At 41.3% G+C, this 16,731-nt stretch overlaps 2 protein-coding genes across 5 annotated transcripts in view; one reads left to right on the top strand and one right to left on the bottom strand.

Moving 5' to 3' along the window:
* Positions 1-16,731, top strand: part of CYP3A5 (cytochrome P450 family 3 subfamily A member 5) — a 44,773-nt gene that overhangs the window by 4,492 nt on the left and 23,550 nt on the right. For 2 of the 3 annotated variants that reach the window (XM_074034491.1, XM_045389495.2), the window contains exon 1: positions 13,970-14,140. The exons of the other annotated variant lie outside the window; for it this stretch is intronic. Coding sequence is in view for 1 of the 2 variants with exons in the window: in XM_045389495.2 (XP_045245430.2) it covers positions 14,070-14,140 (71 nt within the window). In the remaining variant the exon portion in view is untranslated. Of the gene's footprint in view, positions 1-13,969; positions 14,141-16,731 lie in introns of those variants that run through there. 3 annotated transcript variants of the gene reach the window in all.
* ZSCAN25 (zinc finger and SCAN domain containing 25) overlaps positions 6,727-16,731 on the bottom strand; it is a 69,814-nt gene continuing 59,809 nt past the window's right edge. The window contains exon 8 of one of the 2 annotated variants that reach the window (XM_065540976.2): positions 6,727-6,833. In XM_065540976.2, coding sequence (XP_065397048.1) covers positions 6,784-6,833 — 50 coding nt within the window. In that variant the 3' untranslated portion in view covers positions 6,727-6,783. The remainder of the gene's footprint in view (positions 6,834-16,731) is intronic. The other variant, XR_010585179.2, reaches the window with a different exon arrangement.

The following is a 16,731-nucleotide window of genomic DNA, read 5'->3' as shown; positions in this document are numbered from 1 at the left end:
ACCCAGAGCATGGCAAGGTTTACCCCAGGGCCCTCTGGCTAACTCTCAGGAACCTCAGGTTTGCCTCAGTTGAACAGCCCAAATCTCAGGCATATCGGCAACCTGATGTTCAGAATTTGATGTGCAGATTTTGAGAGCACCATAAAGAAGACTTTCCTTTTGCCCCATGTAGGTTCCCAGGAAGGTACAGTCATATTTAGTTAGTATTAAGAGTAGGAAAAGGACCCCCTGGTTGTGGCTTGTTATCTGTGTACATGAGAGTCAAACTTTCCTTTCTATAGCAAGAGCTCTGGAGTAGCCTTTTTTCCCTACCTCTTGGACAGCTTTGAAACTCACTTTATTAGGGAGATCAAGTATTTACCGTTGGGTCAGTTTCACCTGCTTGAATCCTCTCCAAAAAATGCTAAATTTCCTGAAGGTATTTCCATGGCTCTACCCCAGCTCTTACTCCCCATGACATCTTCTGCAGCTTTGAGAGTCAGAACAAAGAGGTTCTGCTTTACTTCTTTTCTTTCAAAGGCTGTAGCTTATGGGTGAGTCTGAGCAGAGAGTGGATATAACTGAGATGAGATAGTAGTTGTCTATCAATGTCAGATATTTAAGCACAAAATGAATTTGTGGGTTTTTTTTTTTTACACAAAGGCAGAATCACATGTAAAATTAAGGAAGGAGACCACCCCTCATATTGTCTTTTGCCCAATTTCTGCCTCCAAAGAAAGAAGAAGTAAAAACTAAAAGGCAGAAATGAAATCCACAGGCAGACAGTCCGGCGCCGCACCTTGGGTCTGGTAGCTAAAGATCGACCCCTGACCTCATTGGTTATGTTATCTATAGATTACAGACATTGTATAGAAATGCACTGTGAAAATCCCTATCTTGTTTTGTTCCGATCTAATTACCGGCACATGCAGCCCCCAGTCACGTACCCCCTGCTTGCTCAATCAATCACGACCCTCTCACACGCACTCCCTTAGAGTTATGAGCCCTTAAAAGGGACAGGAATTGCCCACTCGGGGAGCTTGGCTCTTGAGACATGAGTCTTGCTGATGCCCATGGCCGAATAAACCCCTTCCTTCTTTAACTCGGTGTCTGAGGAGTTTTGTCTGCGGCTCATCCTGCTACAAAATCACTAGAAAGGGGATAATTTGATGAAATTATTAAATATTTAATTTCACTGAATAGAATGTAATATGTGCCACATGGACTGTGAACTTTGGCCGAGCCTTTGTGCCTAACCTGGTCTGATGCTCTGCCCAGGGCCTGGCCCCTGGATGGAAAATTATGAGCTCATGTCCACAGGGCCAGCAGCAGCAGTCAGCTCTCTGGCTTAGATCATCTTTCCTGCATACCTGAGGCTTGTTTCTCTGATTCCAATTCTTCCAAGTGAGGGCTTTGTTATTTAATTACTGGCCAGGAATTTCATATTTTTTCACTTTGCAAAAGCAATAATTTCCCCACCACCTTTTCCAGGTCAGCTCTTTAGTAGATGTACCCTCAAGATACACATTCCTGGGACCTTTGTTTGCATAGCTAAAGTGTCAACCCTGAAATGTAGAAACAGGAAGGTTTGTTTTTAAGTTTCAGTGAAAACGCTTAGCAAGTGTTGTAATTTGCTGTGTCCAATGTGTAGAGGCGACATTTTCTCAGAACTTCCATGTTAAGCTGGGAAACTGGAAAGCGAGTCCACTTTGTTATTCTGTCACTCACTCCTTTTCTCACTCAACAAACATGCCTCAGACTTACCTAAATCCGCTAGACTAAAAGAGGTCCCTGATGTCTGTAACTTTCTAATTCTGCTAGAATTCCAGAGCGAGCTCATGAAATAAATGAAAAGGATGATGGACAAAGAGATAAAAGACTGTGCATTCCCTTCTGACACTCACTTTCCCTCAGCCTCAGTTTCCCCACGTGCCCCTAGAGGTGATCATTCAGGCATTTATGAGATTTTAGAGACAACACATGAAAAAGCAAAAAGACATCAGAAAGACAAGGAGTTAGTTAGTTTATACACAAGGATAAGTCTTTCAGTATCTACAACACTTTGAGAAAATTCAAGAGTGATTTTAAACTTCCCATTTCAAATACCTCCTCTGTTCTCTCTTCTTTCCCTTATAACCTCTCTAAATAAGCTTCCTCTAACTGCCAGCAAGTCTGATTTCATTGGATTCAACTGTTTTCAGACCCAATTAGAGGCAGGGTTAAGTACATTTGAAATATTGATCAAAGGGAGCGCTTCCAAGATGGCCGAATAGGAACAGCTCGGTCTGCAGCTTCCAGCAAGACTGACGCAGAAGGTGGGTGATTTCTGCACTTCCAACTGAGTCTTAGCAACCGGTAGACCAGGAGATACCCTCCCGCCTGGCTCGGCAGGTGCCACACCCATAGAGCCTTACTCACTGCTAGTGCAGCAGTCTGAGATAGACCTGTGATGCTACAGCTTGACGGGGGGAGGGGTGTTGGCCATTGCTGAGGCTTGAGTAGCTCACTGTGTAAACAAAGAGGCCTGGAAGTACGAACTGGGCAGAGTCCACCACAGCTCAGTAAGGCCTACTGCCTCTGTAGATTCCACCTCTGGGGGCAGGGCATAGTAGAACAAAATGCAGCAGACAGCTTCTACAGACTTAAATGTCCCTGTCTGACAGCTCTGAAGAGAGCAGTGGTTCTCTCAGCATGGTGTTTGAGCTCTGAGAAGGGACAGACTGCCTCCTCAAATGTGTCCCTCAACCTCCTGTAGCTGGACTGGGAAACACCTCCCAGTAGAGGCCGACAGACACTTCAAACATGTGGGTGCCCCTCTGGCGCAAAGCTTCCAGAGGAAGGATGAGGCAGAAATAGTTGCTGTTCTGCAGCCTCTGCAGGTAATACCCAGGCAAACAGGGTCTGGAGAGGACCTCCAGCAAATTCCAACAGACCTGCAGCTGAGGAGTCTGACAGTTAGAAGAAAAACTAACATACAGAAATGGCATCAACATCAATAAAAAGGACATCCACACCAAAACCCCATTTGTAGGTCACCAACATCAGAGACCAAAGGTAGATAAAACCACAAAGATGGGAAGAAACCAGAGCAAAAAAGCTGAAAATTCCAAAAAACAGAGCATCTATTCTCTTCCAAAGGATTGCAGCTCCTCACCAGCAAGGGAACAAAACTAGACAGAGAATGAGTTTGATGATTTGACAGAAGTAGGCTTCAGAAGGTCAGTATTAGCAAATTTCTCCGAGCTAAAGAAGCATGTTCTAACCCATTGCAAGGAAGCTAAAAACGTTTTAAAAAGGTTAGATGAGTGGCTAAAATAAACAGTGTCAAGAACACCTTAAATGACTGGATGGAACTCAAAACCATGGTACGAGAATTTTGTGACACACGCACAAGCTTCAATAGCTGATTCAGTCAAGTATAAGAAAGGATATCAGAAGATCAAATTAATGAAATAAAGCGAGAAGACAAGATTAGAGAAAAAAGAGTGAAAAGAAACGAACAAAGCCTCTAAGAAATATGGGACTATGTGAAAAGACCAAATCTACGTTTGATTGGTGTATCAGAAAGTGACGGGGAGAACGGAACCAAGTTGGAAAACACTCTTCAGGATATTATCCAAGAGAATTTCCCCAAACTAGCAAAGCAGGCCAACATTCAAATTCAGGAAATACAGAGAACACCACAAAAATACTCCTCGAAAAGAGCAACCCCAAGACACATACTTGTCAGATTCACCAAGGTTGAAATGAAGGAAAAAATGTTAAGGGCAGCCAGAGAGAAAGGTCGGCTTCCCCACAAAGGGAAGTCCATCAGACTAACAGTAGATCTCTCAGAAGAAACCCTATAAGCCAGAAGAGAGTGGGGGCCAATATTCAACATACTTAAAGAAAAGAATTTTCAACCCAGAATCTCATATCCAGCCAAACTACGCTTCATACATGAGGGAGAAATAAAATCCTTTACAGACAAGCAAATGCTGAGAGATTCTGTCACCACCAGGCCTGCCTTACAGGAGCTCCTGAAGGAAGCACTAAACATGGAAAGAAACAACTGCTATCAGCCACTGCAAAAACTTGCCAAATGGTAAAGGCCATCGATGCTATGAAGAAGCTGCATCAATTAAAGGGCAAAATAACCAGCTAACATCATAACTGCAGGATCAAATTCACACATAACAATATTAACCTTAAATGTAAATGGGCAAAATGCCCCAATTAAAAGACACTGACAAATTGGATAAAGAGTGAAGACCCATTGGTGTGCTGTATTCAGGAGACCCACCTCACGTGCAAAGACGCACATAGGCTCAAAATAAGAGGATGGAAGAAGAACTACCAAGCAAATGGAAAGAAAAAAAAAAAAAAAAAAAAAAAAGCAGGGGTTGCAATCCTAGCCTCTGATAAAACGGACCTTAAACCAACAAAGATCAAAAAAGACAAGGCCACTACATAATGATAAATGGATCAATTCAACAATTAGAGCTAACTATCCTAAATATATATGCACCCAATACAGGAGCACCCAGATTAATAAAGCAAGTCATTAGAGACCTACAAAGAGACTTAGGCTCCCACACAATAATAATGGGAGGCTTTAACACCCCACTGTCAATATTAGACAGATCAATGAGACAGAAGGTTAACAAGGATATCCAGGACTTGAACTCAACTCTGGACCAAACGGACCTAACAGATATCTACAGAACTCTCCACCCCAAATCAACAGAATATACACCATATTGCACATAGTCTAAAATTGACCACATAATTGGTAGTAAAACACTCCTCAGCAAATGTAAAAGAACAGAGATTTTAACCAACTGTCTCTCAGACCACAGTGCAATCAAATAAGAACTCAGGACTAAGAAAATCACTCAAAACCACACAACTACGTGGAAATTGAACAACCTGCTCCTGAATGACTACTGGGTAAATAACGAAATGAAGGCAGAAATAAAGATGTTCTTTGAAACCAATGAGAACAAAATACCAAAGTCTCTGGGACACATTTAAAGCAGTGTGTAAAGGGAAATTTATAGCATTTATAAAGGCCCACAAGAGAAAGCAGGAAAGATCTAAAATCAACACCCTAACATACAATTAAAAGAACTAGAGAAGCAAGAGCAAACACATTCAAAAGCTAGCAGAAAGCAATAAATAACTAAGATCAGCGCAGAACTGAAGAAGATAGAGACACAAAAACCCTTCAAAAAAATCAATGAATCCAGGAGCTGGTTTTTTGAAAAGATCAACAAAATAGACAGCTAGCAAGACTAATAAAGAATAAAAGAGAGAAGAATCAAATAGATGCAATAAAAAATGATAAAGGGGATATTACCACCTATCCCACAGAAATACAAACTACCATCAGAGAATACTATAAATACCTCTATGCAAGTAAATTAGAAAATCTAGAAGGAATGGATAAATTCCTGGACGCATACATTCTCCCAAGAATAAACCAGGAAGAAGCTGAATCTCTGAATAGACCAATAACAAGTTCTTAAATTGAGGCAATAATTAATAGCCAACCAACCAAAAAATGTCCAGGACCAGATGGATTCACAGCCGAATTCTACCAGAGGTACAAAGAGGAGCTGGTATCATTCCTTCTAAAACTATTTCAATGAATAGAAAAAGAGGGAATCCTCCCTAACTCATTTTATGAGGCCAGCATCATCCTGATACCAAAGCCTGGCAGAGACACAACAAAAGAAGAGAATTTTAGGCCAATATCCCTGATGAACATCGATGTGAAAATCCTCAGTAAAATACTGGCAAACTAAATCCAGCAGCACATCAAAAAGCTTATTCACCAGGATCAAGTCAGCTTCATCCCTGGGATGCAAGGCTGGTTCAACATATACAAATCAATAAACGTAATCCATCACATAAACAGAACCAACAACAAAAACCACATGATATCTCAATAGACGTAGAAAAGGCCTTTGACAAAATTCAACAGCCCTTCATGCTAAAAACACTCAGTAAACTAGGTATGAGAACACTTGGACACAGGATGGGGAACATCACACCCCAGGGCCTGTTGGGGAGTGTGGGGCTGGGGGAGGAGAAATACCTAATGTAAATGACGAGTTGATGGGTGCAGCAAACCAACATGGCACGTGCATACCTATGTAACAAACCTGCACACTGTGCACATGTACCCTAGAATTTAAAGTATAATAAATAAAATAAAGAAAAAGAAGAAAAAACAGCAATATAGGAAGGAGGGCTAAGTAAAGAACTTTCAAACTTGACACCAAAAGCAAAATCCAGAAATGGAAATATTAATATGCTGACCTCCTCAAAAAAAAAAAAAAAAAAAAAGTTTGCTCTGATATAGACCCTGTCAGAGAAAAAGACTTGTGACTGTAGTATAGCAGGAGGGAGCCACATGGTGATGGAATGGGTCTGCATCTTGATCATACTGGTCGTTGCACAAATCTATGAATGTGATAAATTTGCACAGAACTACACACACACACACACACAAATGAGGGCACATAAAACTGGTGAAATCTGAATAAGCTCTGTCAACAGTATCAATGTCAATTTCCTGTACTATCGTAACATGGATATACCGTATTTATAGTTATGCACAATTGCACGATGTTACCATCAGGTGGGACAGTACGAAGTGTACATGGAACCTTCCTGACATTTTTTTTAGGTAACTGTCTATGGATACATAAGAATTTCAAAATACAAATTTAATCAATCAGTATTTAAATTTCAAAAAATGGATGCTTACCCTCTGGTTTGTGAAGACAGAATAATATTCTTTCACTAGCACTGTTTCGGTCATGTTGGGATCTGTGATAGCCAGCACAGGTTGTTGACCCTTATAAAACCTGTGTGGAAAAAACAGAGTTGATTAAACATCAACAGCCTTATTCTACAGTTGGAGCCAAACCCAGGAAGCCAGACTTTGATGCTGATGTTACATAATCCCCCAGTTGTGCAATGCATAACAATCTTAGGTTCTAGTTCATTAGGGTGTGACACAGAGCAAGAGTCTGACATAGGAGTCATTCAAGTCTTCATACGATGAAGGGTAATGTGGGCCAAACAGGGAAGAGACATTGAAAGACCAAAGAGCTCTTCAAAGAGATCAATGTTAGAAACGAAGGGAGAGCGTTTGTTAAGTACGGTGGCGCATACATGGGTATTTCCTATGCCATTCTCCATAATGTTTTATATGTTTAAAATACTTCATTATCAAAAAGAATATTAGGTCCGTGAAAAGTTGAAGGCAAGTAAATCATCAAATGCTCACAAGGACTAAATGTCGCAAGGGGCAATTGCTGTGGGGCTCATGGACATCCAGAGCTGTGTGTTCTTTCTACTCAGTTGTGTTGTCTGTGTGGGCTGTGCCAGCTCCACAGCACCCCGCAGCCAGCACTGTGGTTGCTGAGGACTTGAGAGACGATGAAGTACAAAGAGGCAAAACCTTCTCCCTCTTGCTTCTAGTGAACGAACACAACACTGCACCTCTTCCACTGCTCTCACCAAACCTCTAGCCCCTCTGACAGGGAACAGCTGCTGCAGTTGGCTGAGGACACCTTACAAAATCACAGTTCATCAGCCCATCAGGGAACACAATGGTTTAAGAATATTCAGCATTTCTTCAAATACAGCAGAAAGATACAGACAAAGAAATACTTATATATCCTTGCATTAAAAAGTCTTAATTTAATAACAAAAAAGAAAGAAAAATTCCATACTTGCAGAGAAAGTTAAAAAACAAAATAAAACAAAAAAACAGAACAGCAGAGCATAAATGGCTTCCCATTCTGTTTCTCTATATCTCTCAACCCTTCTTTCAAAAGCACGTTAAATCCAAAGTCTCTATGAAAGAGTTTTGGCTTTTAATTGAAAGTGTATTCAGATGGGAAGGAGATGCTGCCATGCATTTATGAAGACATATTAGAGGGTCTGAGACAATGCATGTGATAAAAGGGCACCTAAGGAAGAACAAAAGAAGGGAATAGGGAGACACTGGAAAGAACATGATGCTGAGAGTTCCTGGGCCACCAAAGCCTGGAGAAAAGTGGTAACCACAATGCTCCCAGCCTAGTTTAGACTGAAGACCTCAAAAAGTTTTACAATAGCGAATCTGGATGTTATCAGAACCAAAATGATGTCACGTGTGTGTTTCTGTGCGTGTGTTTGTGTGTGTGTGTCAGCATGTGTGTTAAAAAATCCTGACAAATAAATCAAAGCAGGCTATGAAGAGGGGATTCCCATGCTTCTGTGCCTGATAACACAACTGTCACAAATGCTTTGCGAAACCACAAGCTTACACAAGGCAATCCCAACCTTACACAAAAATATTTCTGCAAGGGCACCTGCCCAGCAACTGCCTTTCCAACTTTGGTGTGGCGTCACCCTTGTTATGGATCTTTGCAGCAAAGGAGAATTATTTCAAAACTGATATGAAATCCTCCTCATATTTTCCTTGGAACATCTTTGTCTTGCTTTACCTCCCTGAATTTGCACATAATTTGTAATGGTCACCAAGTATGTGCATAGTCAGTAATGGATTTTTTTTTTTTATACTTTGATGCTATACTTTCTACTTTTGCTTTATTTAATGCTTCTCAATATGTTTTTTTAACTGTTGCAGATCCCACTGAAATTACGCTTTGGAGGACTTCTTCAACCAGAAAAACCCATTATTCTAAACGTTGAGTCAAAGGATGGGACCATAAGTGGAGCCTGACTTTCCCTAAGGACTTCCACTTTGCTCTTCAAGAAGGCTGTGCCCCAGAACACGAGAGACCTCAAATTACTTTGTGAATAGAACCCTGAAATGAAGATGGGCTTCATCCAATGTACTGCATAAATAACCAAGGATTCTGTACATGCATTGAGCTCTCTCACTGTCTGTGTAGACTGTTATACTTGGGAATATAAAGGAGACTAAATCAGTACTGGGGTAGTAGATTTGGCTTCTTTGTCATAGGACAATCTCAGCCACCCCTAGTTAGCACCATTAACTACTCCTGAGCTCTGATAAGAGAATCAACATTTATCAATTATTTCATCCACAGTTATTAATGAAAATAAGAATTATTTTGATGGCTCTAACAGTGACATTTCTATCACCTGTTTTATCTGGAGTATTCTATAATAAGTTTTATGTTAAAAATTAATAAAAACCTCTTAACAAAAGTATCATCAGATACTTTCCTGCACATTAAGGAGAAATCTATAGAACTGAATGACTGAAAACCAACAAGTAAATATTTTGGATCATTGTAACCACTGTTGGTGTGGGACATTTGTCAGAATTCCAATGTGATTATCAACATAGGTGAGAGTTAATCCACTGTGACTTTGCCCATTGTTTAGAAAGAATATTCACAGTTTAATTATGCCTTTTTTGACTGAGCAGAGTGGCTCACGACTGTAATCCCAGAACTTTGGGAGACCGAGATGGACAGATCACCTGAGGTCAGGAGTTCGAGATCAGCCTGACCAACATGGTGAAACTGCATCTCTACTAAAAATACAAAAACTAGCTAGGTGTGGTGGCATGCACCTATAATCTCAGCTACCTAGGAGGCTGAGGCAGGAGAATCACTTGAACCTGGGAGGCAGAGGTTGCAGTGAGCCAAGATAGCGCCATTACACTCCAGCCTGGGTGACACAGTGAGATTCCATCTCAAAAAAAAAAAAAAAAAAAACAAATTATGCCTTTTTGAAGCACATATATTTTGTAACATACAACTGAATTCCTTATTATATTATTAGTTTTGATTTAATATTTTCAACCCATCTCCCCTGATATTTCTGGGAGACAAGAAACATGTTTTCTTACACCTCTTGCATTCCATTCTCAACTCCCAACTCTCTTAATGCAATGAACACTTAATAAAAAACAGTCGATTGGTCAATCAATTGGGCAACAGGCTAAACACGCTGATTCCTTTTCTTTTCCTACTCCTTCCTTTACTTTCCCTTCCTAAATAATTTAGTCCTAAAGTCATTAGGTGGGTGGCAGCCAGATGGTGGCCACACATTAAGGTAGAGAAGAGAGAGTCATGATGGCTCCAAGTCAGAGACCAAGTAGGGTGAGGACCAAGTAGGTGTTCATATGGAGAGACAGCCTGGCCTGTGTGTGGGAGTCCAAGCAAGCAGAGAAAGGGTCGACACAGAGGTGTAGCTTGCAAGAGCAGCCAGAGCCTAAATAGGGCATGGAGAACCCACGTGAGGTGAGGAGGACATCCATGAGTGGGAAGGGATGGGTGAGGTTTCACTACATAAAGGGGATTGATCAAATAAGTAAATATACTGGAAGCCAGGTGTGTCACTTTTGCAGAAAAGAGTCATGGATTCAGAAAGGGAGAAAACTAGCATGAATCCTATGAAATTAGATTAAAATGGATGTATCTATGTATATTCATATCCTTATAGATATATAAATGGTTAGATAGGTGATAGAAAGGTAACAGATAGAGGACAAGATCATTAGATAGACATACATGTATGTATGTGTTTGTGTGTGTGTACAAAAAACACATATGTCCTACTGCTCTCCACTGATAGGGCTAGGTAACAATGACATTTCAATAGTAATAAGCACATTTAGTGCCCCGATCTTGGCTTATGAATACCATTTTCCACTGAAAGGAACCAGAGTTCCTTAGAGAAATGGCTAATTCCAGGGCCAGGATTAAGAATGTTCAAGATAAGCCTAGGATATATTTTGTGCCAGGAAGCCAGAAAATGTTCAAATGATTTCCAAGTAATGTTTGGAAATGATATTTGAAAATGATTTCCAAATGATATATGGAAACACTTAAAGACTCCACCAAAGAACTATTAGGTCTAATAAACAAATTCAGTAATGTTGCTGGATACAAAATCAACATACGAAACCCAGTAGCACTTCTGCATGCCAACAGTGAACAATTTGGCAAAAATAAAAAATGTAATCCCATTTACAATAACCCCAAATAAAATTAAATACCTAGGAATAAATTTAATCAAAGAAGAGAAAGATGTCTACAATGAATACTGTAAAACACTGATGAAAGAAATTGAAGAAGACACCAAAAAGGATATTCCATGCTTATATATTGTCAGCATTAATACTGTTAAAAATGTCCACACTACCCAAAGCAATATACAGATTCAATGCAATCTCTCAAAATACCAATGACATTCTTCAAAGAAATAGAAAAGAAAATTCTAAAATTTGTATGGAACCACAAGAGACCCAGAATAGCCAAAGCTGTCTTCAGCAAAAAGAACAAAACTGGAGGAATCATATTACCTACCTTCAAATTATACCACAGAGGTATAATAACCAAAACAGCATGGTATTTGTATAAAAACAGACACATAGACCAATGAAATAGAATAAAGAACCCAGAAACAATTCCACACACCTACAGAGAACTCATTTTCCACAATGTTGTCAAGAACATACACTGGGGAAAAGACAGTCTCTTCTGGTGCTGGGAAAGCTGGATATTAATATGCAGAAGAATGAAACTAGACCCCTATATCTCACCAAACACAAAAATCAAATCAAGGTGGATGAAAGACTGAAATCTGGCTGAGCACAGTGGCTCATGCCTGAAATCCCAGCATTTTGAGAGGCCAAGGCCAGTGTATCAGTTGAGGTCAGGAGTTCAAGACCAGCCTGGCCACAATGGTGCAACCCCATGTCTACCAAAAAATACAAGAGTTAGCTGGGCATTCTGGTGCGTGCCTGTAGTCCCAGCTACGCAGAAGACTGAGGTGGGAGAATCACTTGGACCCAGGAGGCGGAGGTGGCAGTGAGCCAAGATCATGACAATGCACCCTAGCCTGGGCAAGACAGTGAGACTCTGTCTCAAAAAAAAAAAAAAAAAAAAAAAAAGACTGAAATCTAAGACCTCAAATGATGAAACTGCTACAAGAAAACATTGTGGAAACTCTTCAGAATACTGGTCTGGGCACAACTTTCTGAAAAACTACCCCACAAGCACAGGCAACCAAAGCAAAAATGGACAAATGGAATCAGATCAAGTTAAAAAGCTTCTGTGCTGCAAAGAAAGCAATCAACAAAGTGAAGACACAAACCACAGAATGGGAGAAAATATTTTCAAACTAACACTCTGACAACAGATTAATAGCCAGAATACATAAAGCGCTCAAACAACTCTGTAGGGAAAAATCTAATAATCCAATCAAAAAATGGGCAAAAGATTTGAATAGACATTTCTCAAAAGAAGACATACAAATGCCACATAGGCATATGATAAGGTGCTGAACATCATTGGTCATTAGAGAAATGCAAATCAAAACTACAATGAGATATCATCTCACCCCAGCTAAAATGTTTTTTTGTTTGTTTGTTTAACTTAGAAAACAGTTTTATTGTCAAACTGGCGCAAGAGCTGGTTTTTTGTGTTACCAAAACTGTTTGATCCCAAGCATAACTGGGCCAAAAGAGAGAGAAATCAAACTTCAAAATCCAAAATAAGGAAAGATCTACAATAATTTTATCCAAAAGACAGGCAGCAACAAATGCCAGCAAGAATGTGGAGAAAAGGGAACCCTTGTACACTGTTGGTGTAAATTAGTACAACCACTATAGAGAACAATTTGGAGGTTCCTCAAAACATTAAAATAGAGCTACCATAAGATCCAGAAATCCCCATGCTGGATATATACCTGGAAGAAAGGAAATCCGTATACTGAAGAGATATCATCACTCCCATGTACACAATAGCCACTATTCACAAATGCCAAGATTTGGAAGCAACCTAAGTGTCCATCGACAGATGAATGGATAAAGAAAGTACTCCAATTATACACAATGGAGTACAATTCAGCCATGAAAAAAGTATGAGATCCTGTTATCTGTAAAAATATGGATGGAACTGGAGGTCATTATGTTAAGTGAAATAAGCCAGGCACAGAAACACAGACATTGTATGTTCTCACTTACTTGTGGAATCTACAAATCAAAACAATTGAGCTAATGTCTGGGCCTTAGTCAATTTTGTACCCTAAGTACTGGGAGCACAGCTTTTAAAATACGTGATGAATGCTTTAATACAGGAATGAACAGATGAGAGGCACAAGGTGGTTGGGGGTTCTTCTGATACACAGTAGCTTCCTTGACACATTCAGTACAACTCTCAACAGGTAAGTCTCTTCATGTTATGTTACCTTATGAGGAATTAAGTGGCAGAACATGCCTTCTATTATTTTCCTTTGCAGAACAAGACCAATGTTGTGGGTTGGGACACAGTACTGGCTGCATTTGAGTCCCAAGTAACCATTAGTCTATTGCTATCACCACAGAGTCAGAGGGGATGACACACGGGGGCCCAGCAATCTCACCCAAGTCAACTCCACCAACATTCCTGGTTACCCACCGTATGTACAGTACCCTGCTAGGGACCAGGGTCATGACAGTAAATAATACCAGACTGTGCCCTTGAGGAGCTCACCTCTGCTGAGGGAAACATGCACAGAAACCCACAATGGTGGCAGAGAGGAAAGAGGACAATGGGACTGTGTGAGGGGGATAGGAGGCACCCAGAGGAGGAAATGGGTGAGGAGGTTGGTAAGGAAAGATTTTAACAGAAGGGGTCTGTCTGGCTGGACATGGAAGGACATGTAGGAGTCATCTAGAGGGCACAGGTACACTCCAGGCAGAGGGAATTGCATGGGTAAAGATCTGTAGGTATGGCTTGTGAGGACGGATTTCAATTATTCTGGAATGAGGGCGGCCATGGAGACAAGGGCAGGTGAAAGGAGAGTTAACAGATTTCATGCCAATGGCTCTGCTTTGAGTTTCTGATAAGAACCCAGAACCCTTGGACTCCCCACTAACACTGATTAAGGTTTTTATGATTCCTCATAGAACATGAACTCAAAGGAGGTCAGCAAAGGGGTGTGTGTGATTCTTTGCTATTGGCTGCAGCTGCAGCCCCGCCTCCTTCTCCAGCACATAAACATTTCAGCAGCTTGGCTGCAGACTGCTGTGCAGGGCAGGGAAGCCCCAGGAACACAGTCCAGCAAACAGCAGCACGCAGCTAAAAGGAAGACTCAGAGGAGACAGTTGAAGAAGGAAAGTGGCGATGGACCTCATCCCAAATTTGGCCATGGAAACCTGGCTTCTCCTGGCTGTCAGCCTGGTGCTCCTCTATCTGTGAGTAACTGTCCAGGCTCCTCTCCTCTGTTTCCTTGGACTTGGGGTGCTAATCAGGCCCCTTTTCCCTTATCTGCTTAGAAGATCAAAAGAGATGTTCAAGGAGAAGTAGTACAATTGTTGGACGCTACAAACATAGAGAGGTTATTATTGATCTTATGCAGATCTATGAATGAATAAGTAAGCATTTCTCCCATCCACCCTCTAATTTTGGTGACTAGGAGGGTTTAGGGACAGCATTTGCTAGTGGGAATGATCGGATTACCTTAGATTTCACGAAGACTAATCAATGAAAACATGGCAGAGGCAGATTACAAACTACTGATCACGATGGGCAGCGTGATCCTCATCCCCTTCCCAGGCTCTGGGGCTTCTGGGAGCAGGAGGGAGTGGCTTGCGTTTTTGTCGCTTTATCTTTGTTTTCTGGGTTCTGTGTCTGCTGGAAGGGATGTGTAGAGGTATTGTCCCCTGTGAACCCAGTGGTTCCTGCTCCCCTGCCTTCCACCCCAGGACATCATTTACATAATGCACCAGAGAACACCAGTACTTCAGGGGAAGCTGTCCCTTGGCTCTTCCCTCTTTCCTGTGCCATGCTCCTGAAAATCCCCTCCGTCCTATGAATCACTCCTCCACCCTGTCATACACAGAACTATTTATCTTGCAATGATTAATCTCTAGGGCAAAGGAGACTTGGAGGAAGTTCTGAAGATTTATTCTTTGCTTTAATCTTTTTCCTCTGGTTTCTGGGAGGCTAGGATTAATATAGAGCTTTGTTTCTCACCTAATGGGAATCTGCTAGCAGCCTGAAAAGGCAGGAGCCATGAAAGCCAATTTGGATTGTACATGTTTTCACCTTTATGTTACAGTACAGGAGGATGAACCCTCTCACTGGTGGGATTCCTGGCATCCTAGAGCAGGTGGAGAGAAGAGTTACTTTCCACTGTGGGTAGTGGAGGTTCAATCTATCACATTTGACTTCTACCTCAATTTGACTTTTACTAAGAGTAGGGAACCACAATGACATGAAAATAGAAAATATAAACCTCATTTTAATTCTTTCACAGAAAGCTTAGGAATTCAGTGAGTTGTGGGAACATGGTTTCCATTGTCTAACATTTTTAAATGAATTGATATGATTCAAATTCATTCCTATTTAAACCAGAATTTTTTGGAGATAGACTATTTCCAGCATGTTCCTTCTGGATGATAAAAAGAGGGCTGTTAGTTCAGTATTTGTGACAATAAATGTGTGTAAAATAATGTCACCTTTCCTAAATGTCAGAAATATTAGTCTAATGCTCGAATGTATACCTCTAAGACAAGACTGCACAAATGTCTTTTTAAATATACCTGCCCGGCCATTTATTTTAATACCTCCTTTTCGAAAATACCTGCCTAGCAGATTAGCTTAAACCCTCAGGGCAGGGGAGTAAGCAAGACTGTGAGCCAGTGACGATAGCAAAGGCATCCAGGTAGGATCAGTATGAAGTGAAAATATTCCTCAGCTCTCAGGGTAGAACTGCAAAGAGGTAGTCATGGGTCCTGGCCCCACAGTGGACGTCACTCAAAGGGCAAACCGGTTGGCATCTCATCTGCTTCAAGCCTGGACACAGGGGCACCATCTGTGTCACTCTGTGTGTGGTCTGCCAGTTGTGGGGCTGTCACTACAGATTTGGGCAGCCGGGCAGACAATACCTTAGCCTTAGACGATGCTGGTGCAGCCCAGGAGTCAGATACTGCAGTGTAGACCATGCCCTCCTTAGGCCAACACAATTACATGCACTAGATGACTGGCTTTTCTGTTAGCCTCTTCATTGGAACCAAAAGCAGCATTACTCTACCAAACAGAGGGGAGCTGAAAAAGAAACAAGAGTTCGCCCAGCCCAGCGTCTGCCTTGACATGGTATCATGTAAGTCTATATACTCACCAAGATCTTTCCTTGGGCGCCAGTGCTGCTGACACATTAACTCAATAGCTTGTCCTCACCTGAGAGGTCAGGTAACATGTTTAAGGTTCAGGAGCAGAGATTAGTGTCATTGATTTGACATGGCTGTGACAACAAAGGAGGGAACTGAAGTGGGAATACCCAAGGCCACCCTGGTTTTGGCAGGTGGTGCAAGCACTTCCACTAACTGTTCTAGGGCAGGGAACCAAATGTATGACTGGGCCTGCCCATGCCGCCTCTGCTGAGTCCTCCAAACCCTGCCCTTCATGAAATTTCTTAGTTTTCTTTTATCACATTTTATAAGTCACTGGATGGTTACAAAATGTTTGGCACCTATACTGCCTTGAAGGCTAACCTCTAAAGAGGAATAAGCAAGGTCTTAATACAACTCTCTGGGATGTTTTATCATTACTTCTCTTACATGCCATACTGCATCTTTTGCTATCAACAGGAAAGTACCTGGACTTTGGAAGGTCCCTCCCTGTCTTTTAGCTGAAGGTACATATGAGGCATGTGGATTCTTTTATGCATGGCATCTTTTTCAACTACATTTGTGTAGTTTGCCTCTCTGGAGTCAACCTTGTGAGGCTAACAGCTTCACAGCTGAATCAGTGTCTGGCAACCTCTTCCTTCAGCCTCTCTTCT

The sequence above is a fragment of the Macaca fascicularis genome, chromosome 3 (genome assembly GCF_037993035.2).
Source record: "Macaca fascicularis isolate 582-1 chromosome 3, T2T-MFA8v1.1".
Lineage (NCBI taxonomy): Eukaryota > Metazoa > Chordata > Mammalia > Primates > Cercopithecidae > Macaca > Macaca fascicularis.
The sequence above is the reverse complement of the archived record's forward strand: the minus strand, read 5'-3'. Positions and strand labels throughout refer to the sequence as shown.